We start from the raw sequence: 15395 nt of genomic DNA, 5'->3' as shown, positions 1-15395 counted from the left end.
TATTGTTTTGTTTTGTTTTGTTTTGTTTTGTTTTGTTTTGTTTTGTTTTGTTTTGTTTTATTTTGTTTTATTTTATTTTATTTTATTTTATTTTATTTTATTTTATTTTATTAGGCTCTGTGGGGAAACAAAATGTGCACAATTTGCATATTTGAGCGGGAAAAAAAAGTTATTCATTTTAAAAAATGAATGACCAGGAACGTTTCATGGTCATACCTTATCTTTTTTCACTACTTATCTTAATACTATTATTAATAATGACAACAATAATAATAATAATAATGTTATTTTCTTTAATTCACTGGTCAAATTTGAGATCCTCTGGGGGAAAAACATGCAAAATTCACATTTACATGTTTATGTTAGATTTCTTTTCTGAAAATGTTTGCAAAAAGTGCATTTTAATTAGATAATGCACAATTTGCATATTTAAGCAGAAAACATAAAAATAATTCAGAAGTAAATGACCAGGAAAGTTTCATGGTCATATCTATTAGTAATCTTTTTTTATACTACTCATCTAAATACTAAACTACTGCTACCAATAATAATAATGATAATAATGTGGTTGTTATATTTAAAATCTTACAGTGAGCACACAACTTTTCATGATTACATTGAAAAACTTAGCAATAACCACCAACAGCTTAACTAATAGTTAAAATCATCTCATCATATCGATACTACAGACAATTACTTTATTTAAAAATATTACACGCGTACTCAAAGTGACACAGAAGGCTCCAAAAAACTACTTTAATTTAAATATTAGCATTGTTTCTCTGTTAAAACCCTCCACTCCTGTCTTTGGGAATTTTAAATTGCGACCGTGAAGGCACCAAAAGAGCTCACGTGTACTGTCGCGAGCAACATTTAAGTAAAATATAATTTAAAACATTATTACCCGCCAATAATAAAATTATATCAGTTAACGAAAATTATTAATTAGATTTGACAATTAAAAAAAAAAAAGTGCGATGATAAACGTTCACGCGGTAGGTCACATGATCGGTGACGTCATCGTGTCACAAGGCTAACAAACATGGCTGCTTCCTTGGTTTCGGGCTATATTTTTAGCACTAGCTGCTGTTAGCAGATAAAATCCGAATTTCGGTGTTTTATAATAACAAAAACCGTTTTATTTTATATATTTATGCACATCTTACTTCAGCGAGGACAAGTTTGACTGGAGGTGTTTTAAATTGAGAGCCTGGAGACATTTTCAGTCACAGTCATGGCCTCTGCGTTTGTCGTCGGGGAGAAATTTAGGAATAAAGTAACGCAGTTATTAAAAAAAGATGATTATTTTCTGCCTCAACTACTCAGAGAAGAACTGGAGGAGACACTTAATAAACCAGAAACAACAACTCTGTCCTTCAGTACAGCGAGGAAACTCAAGAAATACCTCCAGGACAAAGGTCAACACTTTGATTTAAATAATAATAATAATAATAATAATAATAATAATAATAAATGTATGTGGAATTATTCAGGTCAGGTGGAGTATGTGTTGTAACATAATAATGATTTCACCCTACAGACTAGAGATATTTTGCTCCTTCTAATGTATGGCCCAATATTTCCTAATATTATACTCATTTTAAGTGTTGGCTAATAATTATACGTGTCAGTTTTTTTTTAAAAAAGGCATTCATTTAGCAACATTTATTTGAGTAACAGCCTGTGTGTGTGTTCACCAGAAAAACACAGTATTTCAGGGACTGTTCTTTATTTATCACAGGAGGCTGGGTTGCCTGGATTTCTTTTATTCATTCATTCAATTTATTTTATTTTTTTAACTTACCCCAAAGCTACAAGTATTTTCTTTATTTCTACTATTTATTGGAGAAGGGGGGCATTGGCTGGGGAGTGATTTCATTCATTTATTTAATTTAATTTAATTTATTTTAATTTTGTTTTATTTTATTTTATTTTTTTTTTATTTTTTTTTTTATTTTTTAACCTACCCCAAAGCTACAAATATTTTTTCCAGATGAAGATGAAGTCCTGCAGTTGAAAAAACAAAATAATATAAAATAAATTCTGTTTCTTTGTACGCCCAGAAAACACATTTAAGGGATTGGTCTGAGTGGTGTTGACTGGGGAGTGATTTCATTTAGTTATTTTATTTATTTAATTTAATTTAATTTAATATAATTTAATTGAATTTTTGAATTTTTGAATAATTGAATTGAAATATTTTTTTCCAGATTAAGATTAAGTCCTGCAGTTGAAAAAATAAAATAATGTAAATAAATACATTCTAAATAAATAATTAACTTTAATTTTGTTTTTTCTTGTCATGCATGCTGGTTGGTTAGAGCAAATGGTTTATTTTTGGCAAAAATATAATTGAGACATAAAGACAGTTGGAAATGTGAAAATCCAGAGATAATTTAAATTTTGACAGTGTCATATTCTGATAAAGTGTGTAATTTGAAGCTCTGGAGACATTACATGCCTCTCTGCTCTCATAAATAACAAACAGCCCCTAACTAACATTATATCATATTATTTCAATAAATAGCACTCCATGATACTATCTCACATAAATATATTAATATTTAAGACATTGTTTGTCTTCCAGCTTCAGTGAGCAAATGCTGAAGCGCTCTGACTTGATATTCTGCAGTAATGTAACAGTTATATAATAATAATAATAATATATAATGGTAATATATTGTGATCTTACCGCTGTTTTCCTCCAGGGCATCCTTTCTACCTGCACGAGTTGCTGGAGGACAGCTCACTGCACCTGCCTGAGGTCGTGACGCCGCCCAGAGTGAGTGAAACCAGCGACATGCTTTAATTACAATAAATGCATAATTGTCTGTTTAACTATTAATACACTCATTAGTATTATGCTGCATTCACAGCGTGCAGGAAACCAGGCGGAGACAAGACGACAATCGTAGAGCAATTATTTAATCTTTGAGGTGCTAAAAACTACCTTTGAAATTTGATAATGGAGCCCAATTTCTGCAACTCATCCCTACATAATAACTAAAAACAGAGTTTAGAAATGGGATACAAGGACCACGATACAACAACGTAAAGCCAAACAGTCTTATTGAATACAAGCAAGAAGAAACTAGGGCCGATTTAGGATAAAAACCAGATGGCAAATAATGCAGGATACAGGACACAAAATGTCATTATAAAATAATAAAGAAATAGACCCAAAACAACAACAATAGAGGCCATAAAAAATACCTAAAATTTAAAAAAAAAAAAATGTTGATAATAGTTATATTAATAATAATAATAATAATAATAATAATAATAATAATAATAATAATAATAATAATAATAATAAATAGTGTTGTGGACAATATTATGAATGTCTAACAATATCTCTCTCTCTCTGTGTTTAAAAAAAATATATTTCATATTTTCTTAATTTCTTTCACTTTTTGGGAGATCTCTTACTACGTTCCTTATACCCCTTTGACCATTTTGACATATTGCTCGTCTGTCCGTCCTGGAAGAGGGATCCCTCACTATCCTCTACCGCTCTTCCTGAGGTTTCTTCCTCTTTTTTTTCCCCGTTACAGGGGTTCTTTTTGGGGAGTTTTTCCTTGGGTGATGTGAGGGTCTAAGGGCAGAGGGATGTCGTACACTGTAAAGCCCTCTGAGGCAAACCTTGTTTTGTGATAATGGGCTATATAAATAAAACTGACTTGACTTGACTTGACTTGACAGAAATCAAACCAGTTTGTGACAGTTTACATGCATGTGAAAGCTGTCTGAACGCTGCACAAGAAAACTGAAGACGTTCCAGGTTTTAAAGGGTTAATCCTCGACTTTGGAGGATCTAAGGCTGCAAACTGGCTCATATGGGGTTCAACATTTCTGTTATGATTCTTCGGGGCCAAACCCAGACGAGCTTTAAAAGTGATCAGTAAAATCTTGAATCGATTCTAAGACAAACAAAGTGAGACGTGAATTTTGGGGCGATGTGATGTCGTCTGTTTAAACCATTAGAGCATTATCTTTTCAAAGGGAGGCACAAAGAGCTTAATATAAAACCATTATCACCAGTGTCTGCTGCAGAAACCTGCGCTGCAAGCATCCATAACAGATGTTGACTTTTGTCCCTCAGAACCCAGAGCTGGTGGCTCGTCTGGAGAAGATCAAAGCCAAACTGGCCAATGAGGAATACAACCGAATCACACGTAACGTCAACACTCAGGTACGATTACATTCAAAACGTATTTATCTTTCGTGCATCGTGCTCAAGATGTGACGCTGCAGATTTTTTTAGTAAAACAGTTTTTCCAGGCATGAAAAGTTTTGCACATGTGATAAATGTCTGTCTTTGTCTTCAGGAAGTCAACCGCAGTGGGACATTAGCAGATTTTGGTCGGCAAGGTCAGCGTGGTACACGTGCACTGTTTTCAATATTCACAATTTTAACAATCAGAGGCTAAATTATACGTTATGTATTTTTCAGTGCGATCGGTCAAAGCGGTGGTGGCGACTGTATTCAACTTCCTGGTCACAGTGGTTGCTGCTTTCGCCTGTTCGTACATGGGGAGTCAGTACCTGTTCGCTGACACAGCAGCGGTAAGAATACGACTTTTAATTGTGAATGTGCGCTCACCTTTTTTGTCTCAGAAGATCCAGACGTTCAAAACAGCCGAATTGTCCGCAGAGGTGTCCTCTTCTCTGAAACAAACAGACTGGGTGATTAAAACGGTTAAAAACAGCAAAGAAAGCAGTTTCACGTCAAAAATCTGTGTTTTTCTAGTGCAGTTTGGCTCGTGGAATAGGGGCTGCTCACTTTGGTGGCCCACACTAAAACACAATCTGGAGCCAGTGTTTGGTTTGTCCGTTGTGGGCTACTGTAGAAACACAGCGGTGCAAACTGTTCATTTTAACGTAATTAAATTCTTATTTTCAGGTAATTATACCCTGAAAAAAACATACATATTCTATTATATACCATTTTTGCAGATGTTTATCCCCCTAAATCCTAAACACAGGATGTTTGTGTCCACCTAAAGATTTCCTAACTCTTTTTTGTTTGTTTGTTTCTGTCACCTGTTTTCCAGCGAGTAATAGCAGCTGTGATCGCTGCGTCTGTAGTCGGGCTCGCTGAGCTCTACGTGCTGGTCCGGACCATGGAGGGGGAACTCGGGGAACCGTAGCAGCTGCACAAAAAACAACGAGGGAAACAAAAACTGCAGCAGCACTCAAAGCAGAGCGCTGCTGAGTCAGCTGATTCAGGACAGACGTCTCACTCTGTCATGAAAACTGTGGACTTTTTGCCTTTTTATTTGACAGGAAACATTGGTGTAATTTTCAAGTTTGATTAAACTCACTTAATTTACAAAGTGATACTTGTTGCCCTAAAGGGAAGCTGGGACATCACAAGAACGCAAAATGGTTTAAAATAACTGAATGTCTTTTATTTGACATTTTCAAATATTAATACTGCTTTATGTGACGTTCCACCTGCCCAGGTTTTGTTTAAAGGTAAACTATGCAGGTTTGTCATTTTGTAAACATGGTTCTCAGCTAAACTTCAGCCAACATCAGATTCACTATTGTTTCGGATTCAGGTTACTTTATTTGTAGATTTAGGTAGATTTGGGTTGATTTAGGTAGATTTGGGTTGCAGTAAAAAGTATAAAGACATCCAGACAGACAACATACAGGATAAAACATGACAAAAAGATGCAGGATAAAACATTAAAAAAGAAACAATTAAAGCTAATGTTAAATATGTAACAAATACCAATAAAAAAGTGAATAAATAAATCAGAAATACAGGCTTTTATGCAGTTTTGTGCAATTTTCCTACAGCTTGTTCACAGTGTGATGGCAGCTGGATCAAATCTGTTTTTATATCACTTAGTTTTACACCTCGGGACTAAAAAACCTCCTTTCAGAGGAGAGAAGCTGAAACTCAAAGTGCAAAAGGTGCAGTTCATCATTTAAAATGGCTATTCGCTGTAACTGTTCTTTACGGAGACTTCCGAACCATGACACCGAGGAAAAAGATAAAACCGATTCAATAAAAGCACCGTAAAATAAGATCATGGTTTTATGGCGTTTGCCTTGCTATATTTTATTTATTTCTGGCACTGTGTCTCTGTAATGCCAGCTGCTTACAGTCTGCTAGCACCTGTAAAAAGATAACACTTCTATAAATATACACGCCTATAAACATTCACTATATAAAGACTATAAACACATCAAACACATGAAATAATAAGACAATAAATCTGCAGATACTGAGATTGTGTCATAAGTGATGATTTAGAGGCATTATTTCTGTGTTAGTTTATGCATTGCTTTTTAGGAAAACCCTGCGTAGTTAAATCCAAACATGAGTCTTATGTTATTTATTTATGACTTTTTAATTTCATATTTTTCCTCAAGACTACGACCTGAAAATAAACGTTTATTGATGTATTATTCTTTCCATTCTGTTCTCAGATATAATCATATTTTTGTGTTCAATAAAGTCATCAGGATTAACTAAACTAATGCTGATTTCATAACGTTGACGATCCTCCAGTTAGTGTTACTGTCCTCTGCATCTGCTGTCTTTTAAATCAAATGTAATAACAAAAAAGCACTTTTTCCTCATATGATATCAAAGAAAATATGGACAACTGTGCATATTTGTAACATGAGCCTACTGCAAGGTTGAAATTTTTAAACATGAAATAAGGGTCTTTAATTTTCTGTTATGGAGTCTATCACCTCACTGCTAAAAGAAGAGAAAGCAATAAAAGACGATAAAAAAATATGAGAAATAATAAAAGAAGATGACATCACATCAGTGGAGATGAAAAAAAGGTAAGAAGATAAAAACATGAAAAAAATGGATGAACAAGTAAATAAATTTAAATCATAAAAAGGTGGTAAGAACAGAACATCAGAAGGATAAGGAACAGATAAGAGAGATAATGAATGAATGAATAAATGAATAAATAAATAAATGTGACACTAAATTAAAGCGAGTCCGTAAAAATGATTTAAAAGACGTCACTGACTCTGCAGCCTCATTTCCTCGGTCACGTCGCTCCAAAGACGAGGGTTGCTTTTAGTAAAAATGTCCAGAAAACTATATTAATAATTATTATAACCATACATTTAAAATATGTTTCTTTTGAAAACATAAGAGCAAATTGGCTCACAAATTGTGAGAAATTAGTAAACACTGACAAGAATCTGACCTGAAAATTGTTTTTTGGGGGAAAGAAAACTCAGTTAAAATGGCCAGAAAACTATATTTATAATTTTTATAACCATATATTTAAAATTTAAGTCTATAAATAATAAAAAAAATTATATTTAAAAACGTAATTTTAAATATACAGTTCTAATAATTATAAATACATTTATCCCCACTTAATACATGCATATTTATTCTTTAGGATTTTCTTTTTTTTTCTTTTCTCTGACTTATTTCCTACTTATATTCGGGTTCATTGCTTTCTAAACATGTTTTTAAACGAAATCCTACCAATTTTCTCAGGTTCAAGCAAACAAAACCGAACGAGTAGCAGGCATGAGACTAAAAATCAAAAAGGAAGACGATCAAACACAAGGAGACTTACTGGACGAGGACTGTGAGGACGAGACGACACCAGGGAGCAAACAAAAGGGATTAAACATTCACACAAAGGGTTAACAAGACACAGGTGAGGCCCGTTAGGGAGACATGAGGAGCAGGATGTGGAAGACAGAGACAAGGGTAAGTACTACAAAATAAAACAGGAAATTACAATAACAAAATAAACAGAAAAATGACATAGATGTGTGTGTATATATATATATATATATATATATATATATATATATATATATATATATATATATATATATATACTTTTTTGATGCTGCTGATTGCATTTTTACCATTTTATGTGACTGTTTGACTGCTAACCTGAATTGCTCCTCTGGGATAAATAAAGTTGTCTGAATCTGAAATCAAGTGACTGAAGCAAGAAATAAAATTTATTCCTGGAAAAAAAAATCTTGTTAACAAGGTTTTCAGTACCAAGATACTGACTTGGCTGACCGTGTCACAGAGCAAACTTTATCTACCAATGAAGACCATGAGATGAGGCTAAAAGTACTGGAAAAAGCTAGTAAGTGGACCTTGAGTGAAGTTATTTTGTCACCTTGTTTACTGTATTTTGCCCCGGAGTCGCCCTTGTTTTGACGTTTCTAAATAACCCACCAGCTGTGGCATCAGTCGGTATAATACTGTTTACCGAACTGTTGTTGAATTATTTTATCGTCCATCTCCACCTGACAGATGTGCCAATAACTGTGCTCTGATCTGCGCTCGCTGTGTGCGTTTGAATTGAATTATAGACACAAAAAACAAACGATTGCAGTTTAAACGATTACAGAAACAAAAGTCTGACCATCCTCAGAGCAACAACACCGTGTATCTTATTTAATAAAGTCTAATACGACACAGCAGATCTGTTTCCTCTGATCTTTTCTCCTGATATGAATTCGTGTTTTTTTTTTTGTAAACCCCCCCCCCCTTATCGAGTGCTGTCATATCAGTGGAAAGATTAAAAGATGTAACTACATCTGGAGTACAAAAAAAAAGTATCTTTCTAAGATCTGAGATTTGACACCCGGATTAAAGGTTTATTGAAAGATTATATTTGGTATTAAGGATGATTATGATATGCAGAGATCTCTCTCACAGTGAGCGCTACTGTCTGTCATATTTGCTTCTGTATTATACCTCTCATGTAATATTTCAAAACTTAAATCCAGGCAGAATTACAGAGCCTGTAAGCTGATAGACCCTGAGCTCTGGCTTTAATTTAGTTCTTATTTTTTTCCCGTCCGTCCGTCCGTCTAACCCTCCTGATGCTTACAGTACAGAGATATGAAAAACAATATTTTGACTTAGGAAATAATTATTCCTGTCATGGTATCTTACCACAAGGACTCATTTTAATCAGGATGTTCTGAAAGATAATACTCGCGGGGTCGCAGCATTAAACATGCCGCGGTTCAGCTTAGAGCAGGAAAACAGGAGTCCGCATCTGTGAGAAGAATCCATGTCGAGTACATCGGTGACACGTTGGTGAGTTACTGAGCTGCTCTGTGAATCCTTTCATTCGTCCTTTATTGTTTAGAAAACATCAAAATGAGACTAGAAACATAATGGAACAAGTCCTGAGCTTATATACGACAAACAGTTTTCACAACAAGAAATTTATTCTGCAAAACTTAACACAAAAGTCTCTCACTAAGAACTCTTAATTTTGGCTTCAGAATTGCACATTTAACACAAATTAGGTAATAATTCACATTATATTACAACACTACATATACCCAGTAATGGAAGTTTTGGCAGCAGGAATCAAGCTAGTTTATTTGGTCGGATTTGTCATTCATCCTGAGTCTCAGCTGAATCAGGCTTGCCCAATTTATTTCTGCCGAGTTTGGGCCGATGCTGGGCCAGGTCAGTTTTTTAAAATGGTCCAGCAATGGCAGAGTTGGTAATCAGAATCAGGTGGGTTTATTTGGCCCAATTTTCAGACGCCCATTCATCCCAAGTCTCAGCTGAACCCGACTTATTTCTTCCAGTTTGCAAAGTTTGGGCCGTTGCCGAGCCGGGTCATTTTTGATAACGACATGGTGACGGCAGCGTTGGCGGCCGACTTTGGGCACATTTATTTGACTCAATTCTGGGCTTCATTCAAGTCAGGTCGCGTATGTGGCCAGACCTTTTGATAATGGCCCAGAAATGGCAGCATAGGGAGCCAATATTGGGCAAGTTCATTCGACCTGAATCTGGGGTGTCATTACTCCCAAATCTCTTCCAAGTTTGGCAAGCCAATGTGGCACAACTCGTTCACCTTGCCAAGTTCGGGCCGATGCTGGGCCAGGTTGGTTTTTTTTTGAACGGCCCAGAGATGGCAGCATTTGAAGCCATAATTGGGCCTGTTTATTTAACTCCAGTCTATTTGGGCAACAGCTTGCAGCCTTAAGTTATCTCCTCCAGCATGCCGAGTTTGGGTCGATGCTGGGCCAGGTCATTTTTTTGGTAACAGCCCAGCGATGGCACTCAGAATCGGGCCGGTTTATGTGGTTCAAATCTGAGGTGTCACTAATCTTGAGTCTCATCTGAGTGATAAGGCAGCCAGGCTGGGCCTAACATATTTGTAGTGTTGTGCCGAGTTTGGGCCGATGCTGGGCCAGGCCTTCTTTTTTTTGGCAGCGTTGGCAGCTGGAGTCTGGCCTGTTTGGTTGGCCTGGTTCTGGGCCGTCCTTAATCCACAGTCTCAGCCGAGTTGGGCAACCAGATGCAGAATGACTTATTCCTCCTGGAGTGTCAAGTTTGGACCGATGCTGGGCCAGATCAGTTTTGAAAATGATCCTGTGATGGCGGTGTCGGCAGCCAGAATCGGGACGTTTTATTTTCCTGAATCTGAGACGTCAGTCATCCCAAGTCTCAAACGAGTCGGGCAGCTGACTTCCACCATGCCAAGTTTGGGCCAGGCCTTTTTTTTTTGTGACGGCAGTGATGGCAGCTGAAATTGGGACAGTGTATTTGGCTCGTATCTGGGGGTCATTATCCCGAGTCTCAGCTAAGTTCGGCAACCAGGTGTGGTCCAACATATTTCTTCCAGCGTACAGAGTTTGGGCCGATGCTGGGCCAGGTCATTTTTTGATAACGGCCGTGTGATGGTTGTGTCAGCAGCTGGAATTAGGCCAATTTTTACCAAAATCTGGGGCGTCATTCATCCCAAATCTTAGCTGAGCGGTGCAAACAGATGTCACCAGACTTTTTTGAATTTGGGTCACTTTGGCCACTTGGGTACCCTCATCACTTAATTTTGGTTGTTTGAAATAAAATAGAGCTTTTGGAGCCAATTTGCATCAAAAATACATCTGCAGCGGTCATTTCCTCAAGATTATACAAATATTAATGAGACAAAAATTTCAGTTTCAGCAGGTTAGTGTTTGGAATAATATAGAGGAAGACTGACTTTTGAAAGATTTTGTTTTATTTACTAGATATGCTGTATTACTGTAAATATACAGTACATAACGTGGTACAAAGCCTGGTTTTAAACCTGAGTCAGTCTGACTTTCATACAAAATGAAATTATGATTATGATTATACAGTTTTTGTTCTGTATCGAACACAAACTTTGTTTCTATTCAAGACACTGAAACTTAAATATTTCACTCAATTGTAATAATTCAAATCAACGGCTTGCACTGAAAATTGAGCCAAAATTAGTAAAATACTGTGAATTTAAGTGGGATCAAATAAATTAAATATACTTGAAAATTTAAAAACTGGCTGGATCGTACTAAAAAAACAAGATAACGATAAACCAACAAGAACTTGTAAACAACTCTAGAGGTCGGAGGAACAATCAGCTCTAACAGGACAGATTTAGACACAGGGGGTTTTGTAACAGGAAATACAAAGGAGTCTGACAAAAAAATATAGTAGAGTATTAACCATCTGAAACCTGGATCATTAGTTTCTTTGTGCTGCAATCAGACACCTTTCACAAGCTTTTAAAGCTTTGAAACATGATTAAATTGGTTTGTTTTCTTTCAAAAACACAGGAAGACAATAAGCAACATGGCGAGAATTAGTAAAAGGTGACAGGAAAACGTCCTGAGAAAAAGCTGAAAGAAAGAAAGCAAATAAAAAAGAGAGAATCACTGGAAAATCATCCAAAAAAATATATTATTAAATTGAAATTCAAATTAAATTCTAAATTATTAAAATAATAAAAACATGTTACACAAAAAAATAAATTTATAATTATTAATATTATCATATCTTAACACTTTTTTAAAAAACTTTTTTTGGTGCTCATTTTAGATATTTAGAGATATTTTTTTTAATCAATTTTTTTTTGCAAATTTTTAGGTCATTTCTTAAGTTGCTCATTGCCCTTTTTTTTTAATTAATCAAGCCAATTTGCTAATTTTGCAGTTTCAAAGGGTTAATATTCCTCTTTTCATGCTCCACATCCAGACTGATCAGAATTCCAGGAAGTTGGTGACGATAGCAGCGTTGTAGATCAGGTCTGAGATATAACCCATGGAGGTCTGTGGTCCCATCTGTGGGTGGTGGTGATGGTGGTGTCCTTGGGTCTGAGTCACCTCCCAGTACACCGGCTGAGGGTGCGAAGGAACCACCTGATCCACAGAGGTGTGACCTCCACCTGCAGCGCCGCCTCCGTACACGGCCTGATGAGCCCCCGATGGAGCCACCGTCTGGGGTTTGAAGTTCCTGAAGGCCTGGTAGGGTCGGGCCGCGTGGTGGGGCTGCCTGCTCATGGGCTGAGAAAAAGAACCAGGGAGGAAACCGGGGAGCGCTGGTCCGAGGTGCTGCCGCTGGTGGTGCTCCTCCTCCCAGTGCCGAGACTCTGAAGGTTTAGAGGAGCCCAGCGTGGGCTGCTGGTGGAAGGACGAGGAGGTCGGCGGCGATGATACGGGGTTGCTGTAGATTTGGATCCAGTCTGAGTACATCTGTGGGACGTCCTCACAGGAGTGGCTCTGCTCTGGCCTGAAGATGTCTGCCAGGGCGGTTGAGGTGAGGAAAGCAGAGGGGACGGGACCAGAGGAGGGGTCAACAACCCCTCTACCTCCCAGGACAGGCTTACTGGACTTGGGGAGTCTCCCAGTCTTGATACTTCTGGCTCTTCTGTTTTGGAACCAAACCTGTGGAAAACAGCAAGACTTAACGCTGGGTATTGATTTTTGATGGATTAACGTCGACTCACTGGTGACATTGTTGCTCTTTGTTGCCTTTATTTGTTGTATTTTACTGTCTAAAGTAAATTTTCAGGGTTTTGTTTGTTTTTTCTTTGCTTTTGTTATTGTTTGCTGGTTTCATATTTTTCGGGGGATGGGGGCTGGTTCCATTTATATGAGCCTCTGGCTTCTTGACCTCTCTACACATTTTCTTTTTGTTTATTTTATTCAACTGTACAATAATTGTGTTTTTTTAATTTCATTTTCATTTTAATTATTTATTCATATATGTATGTATTTATTATTATTATCATTATCATCATTATTATTATTATTATTATTATTAGTAGTAGTAGTAGTAGTAGTAATAGTAGTAGTAGTTGTACAAATATCTGGGTAATTTTGTGTTGTTTTTTTTTAACGAATTTCTTCCAAATATTTTGGGTCATTTCTTGTGAAGTTACTCATTGCCTTTTTCTGATGTTCTTGAAAGGAATCGGGCCAACATGCTCAGGTTTTAAAGGGTTAAAAAAAATGTGCGTCATGAGGGTCTATCAAAGAAAACAGACGGGAAACTTACGTCACCAGAACACAACAGACGAAAACTAAAGACTATTAAATAAATAAATTCAATCATTTTTAGTGTAACTAACCACAACACTGTATCCATTAAGCTGTTATAAAACGATAATAACGGAGCTGGTTTGATTATTTTCTGACTCACCTGTATCTTGCTCTCGGGCAGGTGTGTGTGCGCGGCCAGCCTCTCCCTCAGGGTGATGTCCGGGTACGGAGTCACCGCGAAGGCCTGCTCCAGCTCGGACAGCTGGGCTCGGCTGAAGATGGTCCTCTTCCGCTTCCTCTGGCCCTCCATCAGGGCGGCGGATCTGTCCGGCTCCGGAGAGGACACCGCGCTCTCACTGCGAGCGTCTAATCATAATCAATAATCAATAATCAATAATCAATAATCAATAATCAATAATCAATAAAAAATAAAACATAAAAGCATTCATATATCCTATATAGATTTATAATAAAATAAAGATTAAGGAGGAGAAATTTCAAATAGAGTCACAATAAAATACAAAATAAGGAAACGAAATTTCACATTTTAAATTTAGATTCAGTTGTTTAAATTTGAAGCATACTTGCAATTTTCTTCCTGTATTATTATTATTATTATTATTATTATTATTATTATTATTATTATTATTATTATTATTATTATTATCATTATTATCTGGCCATAAAAACGATTTTACATTGAGTTACATGGCTGATTAAAGATGAAAATAAAATATTATATTAATGTTTAAAAAAAACTATTGCCTACTGTAAAAAATTACTTTATTTAAAAAACAAATATTTAAACTATTTGCATGCATTTTTTTTTAATTTAATAGCCCTACGCCTATATTTTACTCTCTATATAACCTGACATTTTACAAGGAGCTGATTGATGTTTATTGGCTTTTACATGCACATTTGTTTTTTTTACATATTTCATTTGTAGATTACAAACAAATTAATTAATTAATAAATAAAATAAATAAAATCAAATCTGTCAGGACAATTTCTGCTGTGATACTTGTAACTTTCCCCTTTTCCTTTAAAAAATGTCACATTTTTTGAAGTTACCTTTAAAAAATCAAATTCTTTTTGTTCTTTTCATTTGGTTTAGATGATCATCATTTAGGCCAATTTAATTATTTATTTAGGCTACATTTGCTGAGTTTCTTGAATGAATCACAGAGAGCAAAACATTTATTTATCCAGATGAAGCTGCTGATCTGAGCTCTTTAACACTCACCTTTACAGTGATCCGCTTCTCCAAATAACGCCTTAAAATCCATCATGTCTTTTTGCTGGTTCTGCTTGAGTACAGAGAAGTCTGAGTCCATGAACAGAGCCATCACTGCACACGCACACACACACGGACACACACATACACACACACTGCCCGGCCCTCACTGATGCTGACAGCTGTGGAGGAGTGACCGCTTCTTATACCCATCAGCTGGGACACCCTCCGCCCAGCAGCCAGTAAATCCAGGTGTTGTTCACCTCTGCCTCTAATCTCCAGACTGAGAGAAGCGAGTACGCTTGTTTTCATGCAGAACTGCATTACTTCTTAAATCGCTCTGCCTGTTTTTTAAGAGCTTTGGGGAAATGGAGTTGTGTTTCATAAGCAAAATGTTGGTCTGACAATCAATAAAGATGTGTATCATTATATAACAAATAAAAAGTCGGGGGGAAACAGCATATATTATAGAAATATGTGTTTTTAGACCATATGACTGTAGCTGCTTCTTTTTTTCCACAGAAGTGTTGTTTGTGCAAACATATTATCGTGTAAATTTGTCTTATTTATTTTAGAAAATGCTTGGAAAAGAATTTTGAAATTGTTAAAGGGTTCCTTGTTGTGTTTCTTCAAAAACTTAGGTAAAGAGCAATAAGCAACTTCAGAGGAAATTAAACAAAAATTAGCAAAAAAAAAAAAAAAAACAGAATAAAAAGTAAAAGAATATTAATAAAAAAATTATATAAAATAAATAAATATAAAAAAATATAAAAAAAAAATATATAAAAAAATAATTCTGTAAAATAATTTCAATATATAATTATGATCATTATAAATATTTTTTTTTTGGACATTTTCCCTAGCTTCAGCAACA

At 35.8% G+C, this 15395-nt stretch overlaps 2 protein-coding genes and 1 long non-coding RNA gene across 3 annotated transcripts; 1 reads left to right on the top strand and 2 right to left on the bottom strand.

The window, feature by feature from the left end:
• Positions 1–1011: 1011 nt before the first annotated feature.
• On the top strand, positions 1012–6491 carry vma12 (vacuolar ATPase assembly factor VMA12). Its single transcript, XM_088078551.1, has 6 exons — positions 1012–1418; positions 2709–2782; positions 4103–4192; positions 4329–4371; positions 4454–4566; positions 5055–6491. Exons 1-6 carry the CDS (start codon positions 1235–1237, stop codon positions 5148–5150), a joined length of 600 nt encoding a protein of 199 aa, XP_087934677.1. The 5' UTR covers positions 1012–1234; the 3' UTR covers positions 5151–6491.
• Positions 3053–7576, bottom strand: LOC121965831 (uncharacterized). Its single transcript, XR_015776758.1, has 4 exons — positions 7481–7576; positions 5044–5153; positions 4604–4668; positions 3053–4520 (listed from the first exon to the last, which is right to left on the bottom strand). It is a non-coding gene; the product is annotated as an uncharacterized LOC121965831 (long non-coding RNA).
• A 3409-nt stretch (positions 7577–10985) lies between these two features.
• On the bottom strand, positions 10986–14728 carry sebox (SEBOX homeobox). Its single transcript, XM_088078264.1, has 3 exons — positions 14531–14728; positions 13445–13650; positions 10986–12687 (listed from the first exon to the last, which is right to left on the bottom strand). Exons 1-3 carry the CDS (start codon positions 14631–14633, stop codon positions 12004–12006), a joined length of 993 nt encoding a protein of 330 aa, XP_087934390.1. The 5' UTR covers positions 14634–14728; the 3' UTR covers positions 10986–12003.
• Between the last annotated feature and the right edge of the window lie 667 nt (positions 14729–15395).

This window comes from Plectropomus leopardus, chromosome 6, assembly GCF_026936395.1.
Source record: "Plectropomus leopardus strain MGB_pleo_1.0 chromosome 6, ASM2693639v1, whole genome shotgun sequence".
NCBI classification, from domain to species: Eukaryota; Metazoa; Chordata; class Actinopteri; order Perciformes; family Serranidae; genus Plectropomus; species Plectropomus leopardus.
This window is presented reverse-complemented; position numbering and strand designations above follow the sequence as displayed.

What these genes read in the sequence shown, in the direction of transcription:
- sebox (XM_088078264.1), bottom strand. Translation starts at nt 14,633, where the DNA reads ATGGCTCTGTTCATGGACTCAGACTTCTCTGTACTCAAGCAGAACCAG. An exon ending in AGAAGCGGATCACTGTAAAG is followed by an intron (nt 13,651 to 14,530) that starts GTGAGTGTTAAA and finishes GATTATGATTAG; the next exon opens with ACGCTCGCAGTGAGAGCGCG. An exon ending in TGCCCGAGAGCAAGATACAG is followed by an intron (nt 12,688 to 13,444) that starts GTGAGTCAGAAA and finishes TGTTTTCCACAG; the next exon opens with GTTTGGTTCCAAAACAGAAG.
- vma12 (XM_088078551.1), top strand. Translation starts at nt 1,235, where the DNA reads ATGGCCTCTGCGTTTGTCGTCGGGGAGAAATTTAGGAATAAAGTAACG. An exon ending in AGCAGATTTTGGTCGGCAAG is followed by an intron (nt 4,372 to 4,453) that starts GTCAGCGTGGTA and finishes TGTATTTTTCAG; the next exon opens with TGCGATCGGTCAAAGCGGTG. An exon ending in TGTTCGCTGACACAGCAGCG is followed by an intron (nt 4,567 to 5,054) that starts GTAAGAATACGA and finishes CCTGTTTTCCAG; the next exon opens with CGAGTAATAGCAGCTGTGAT.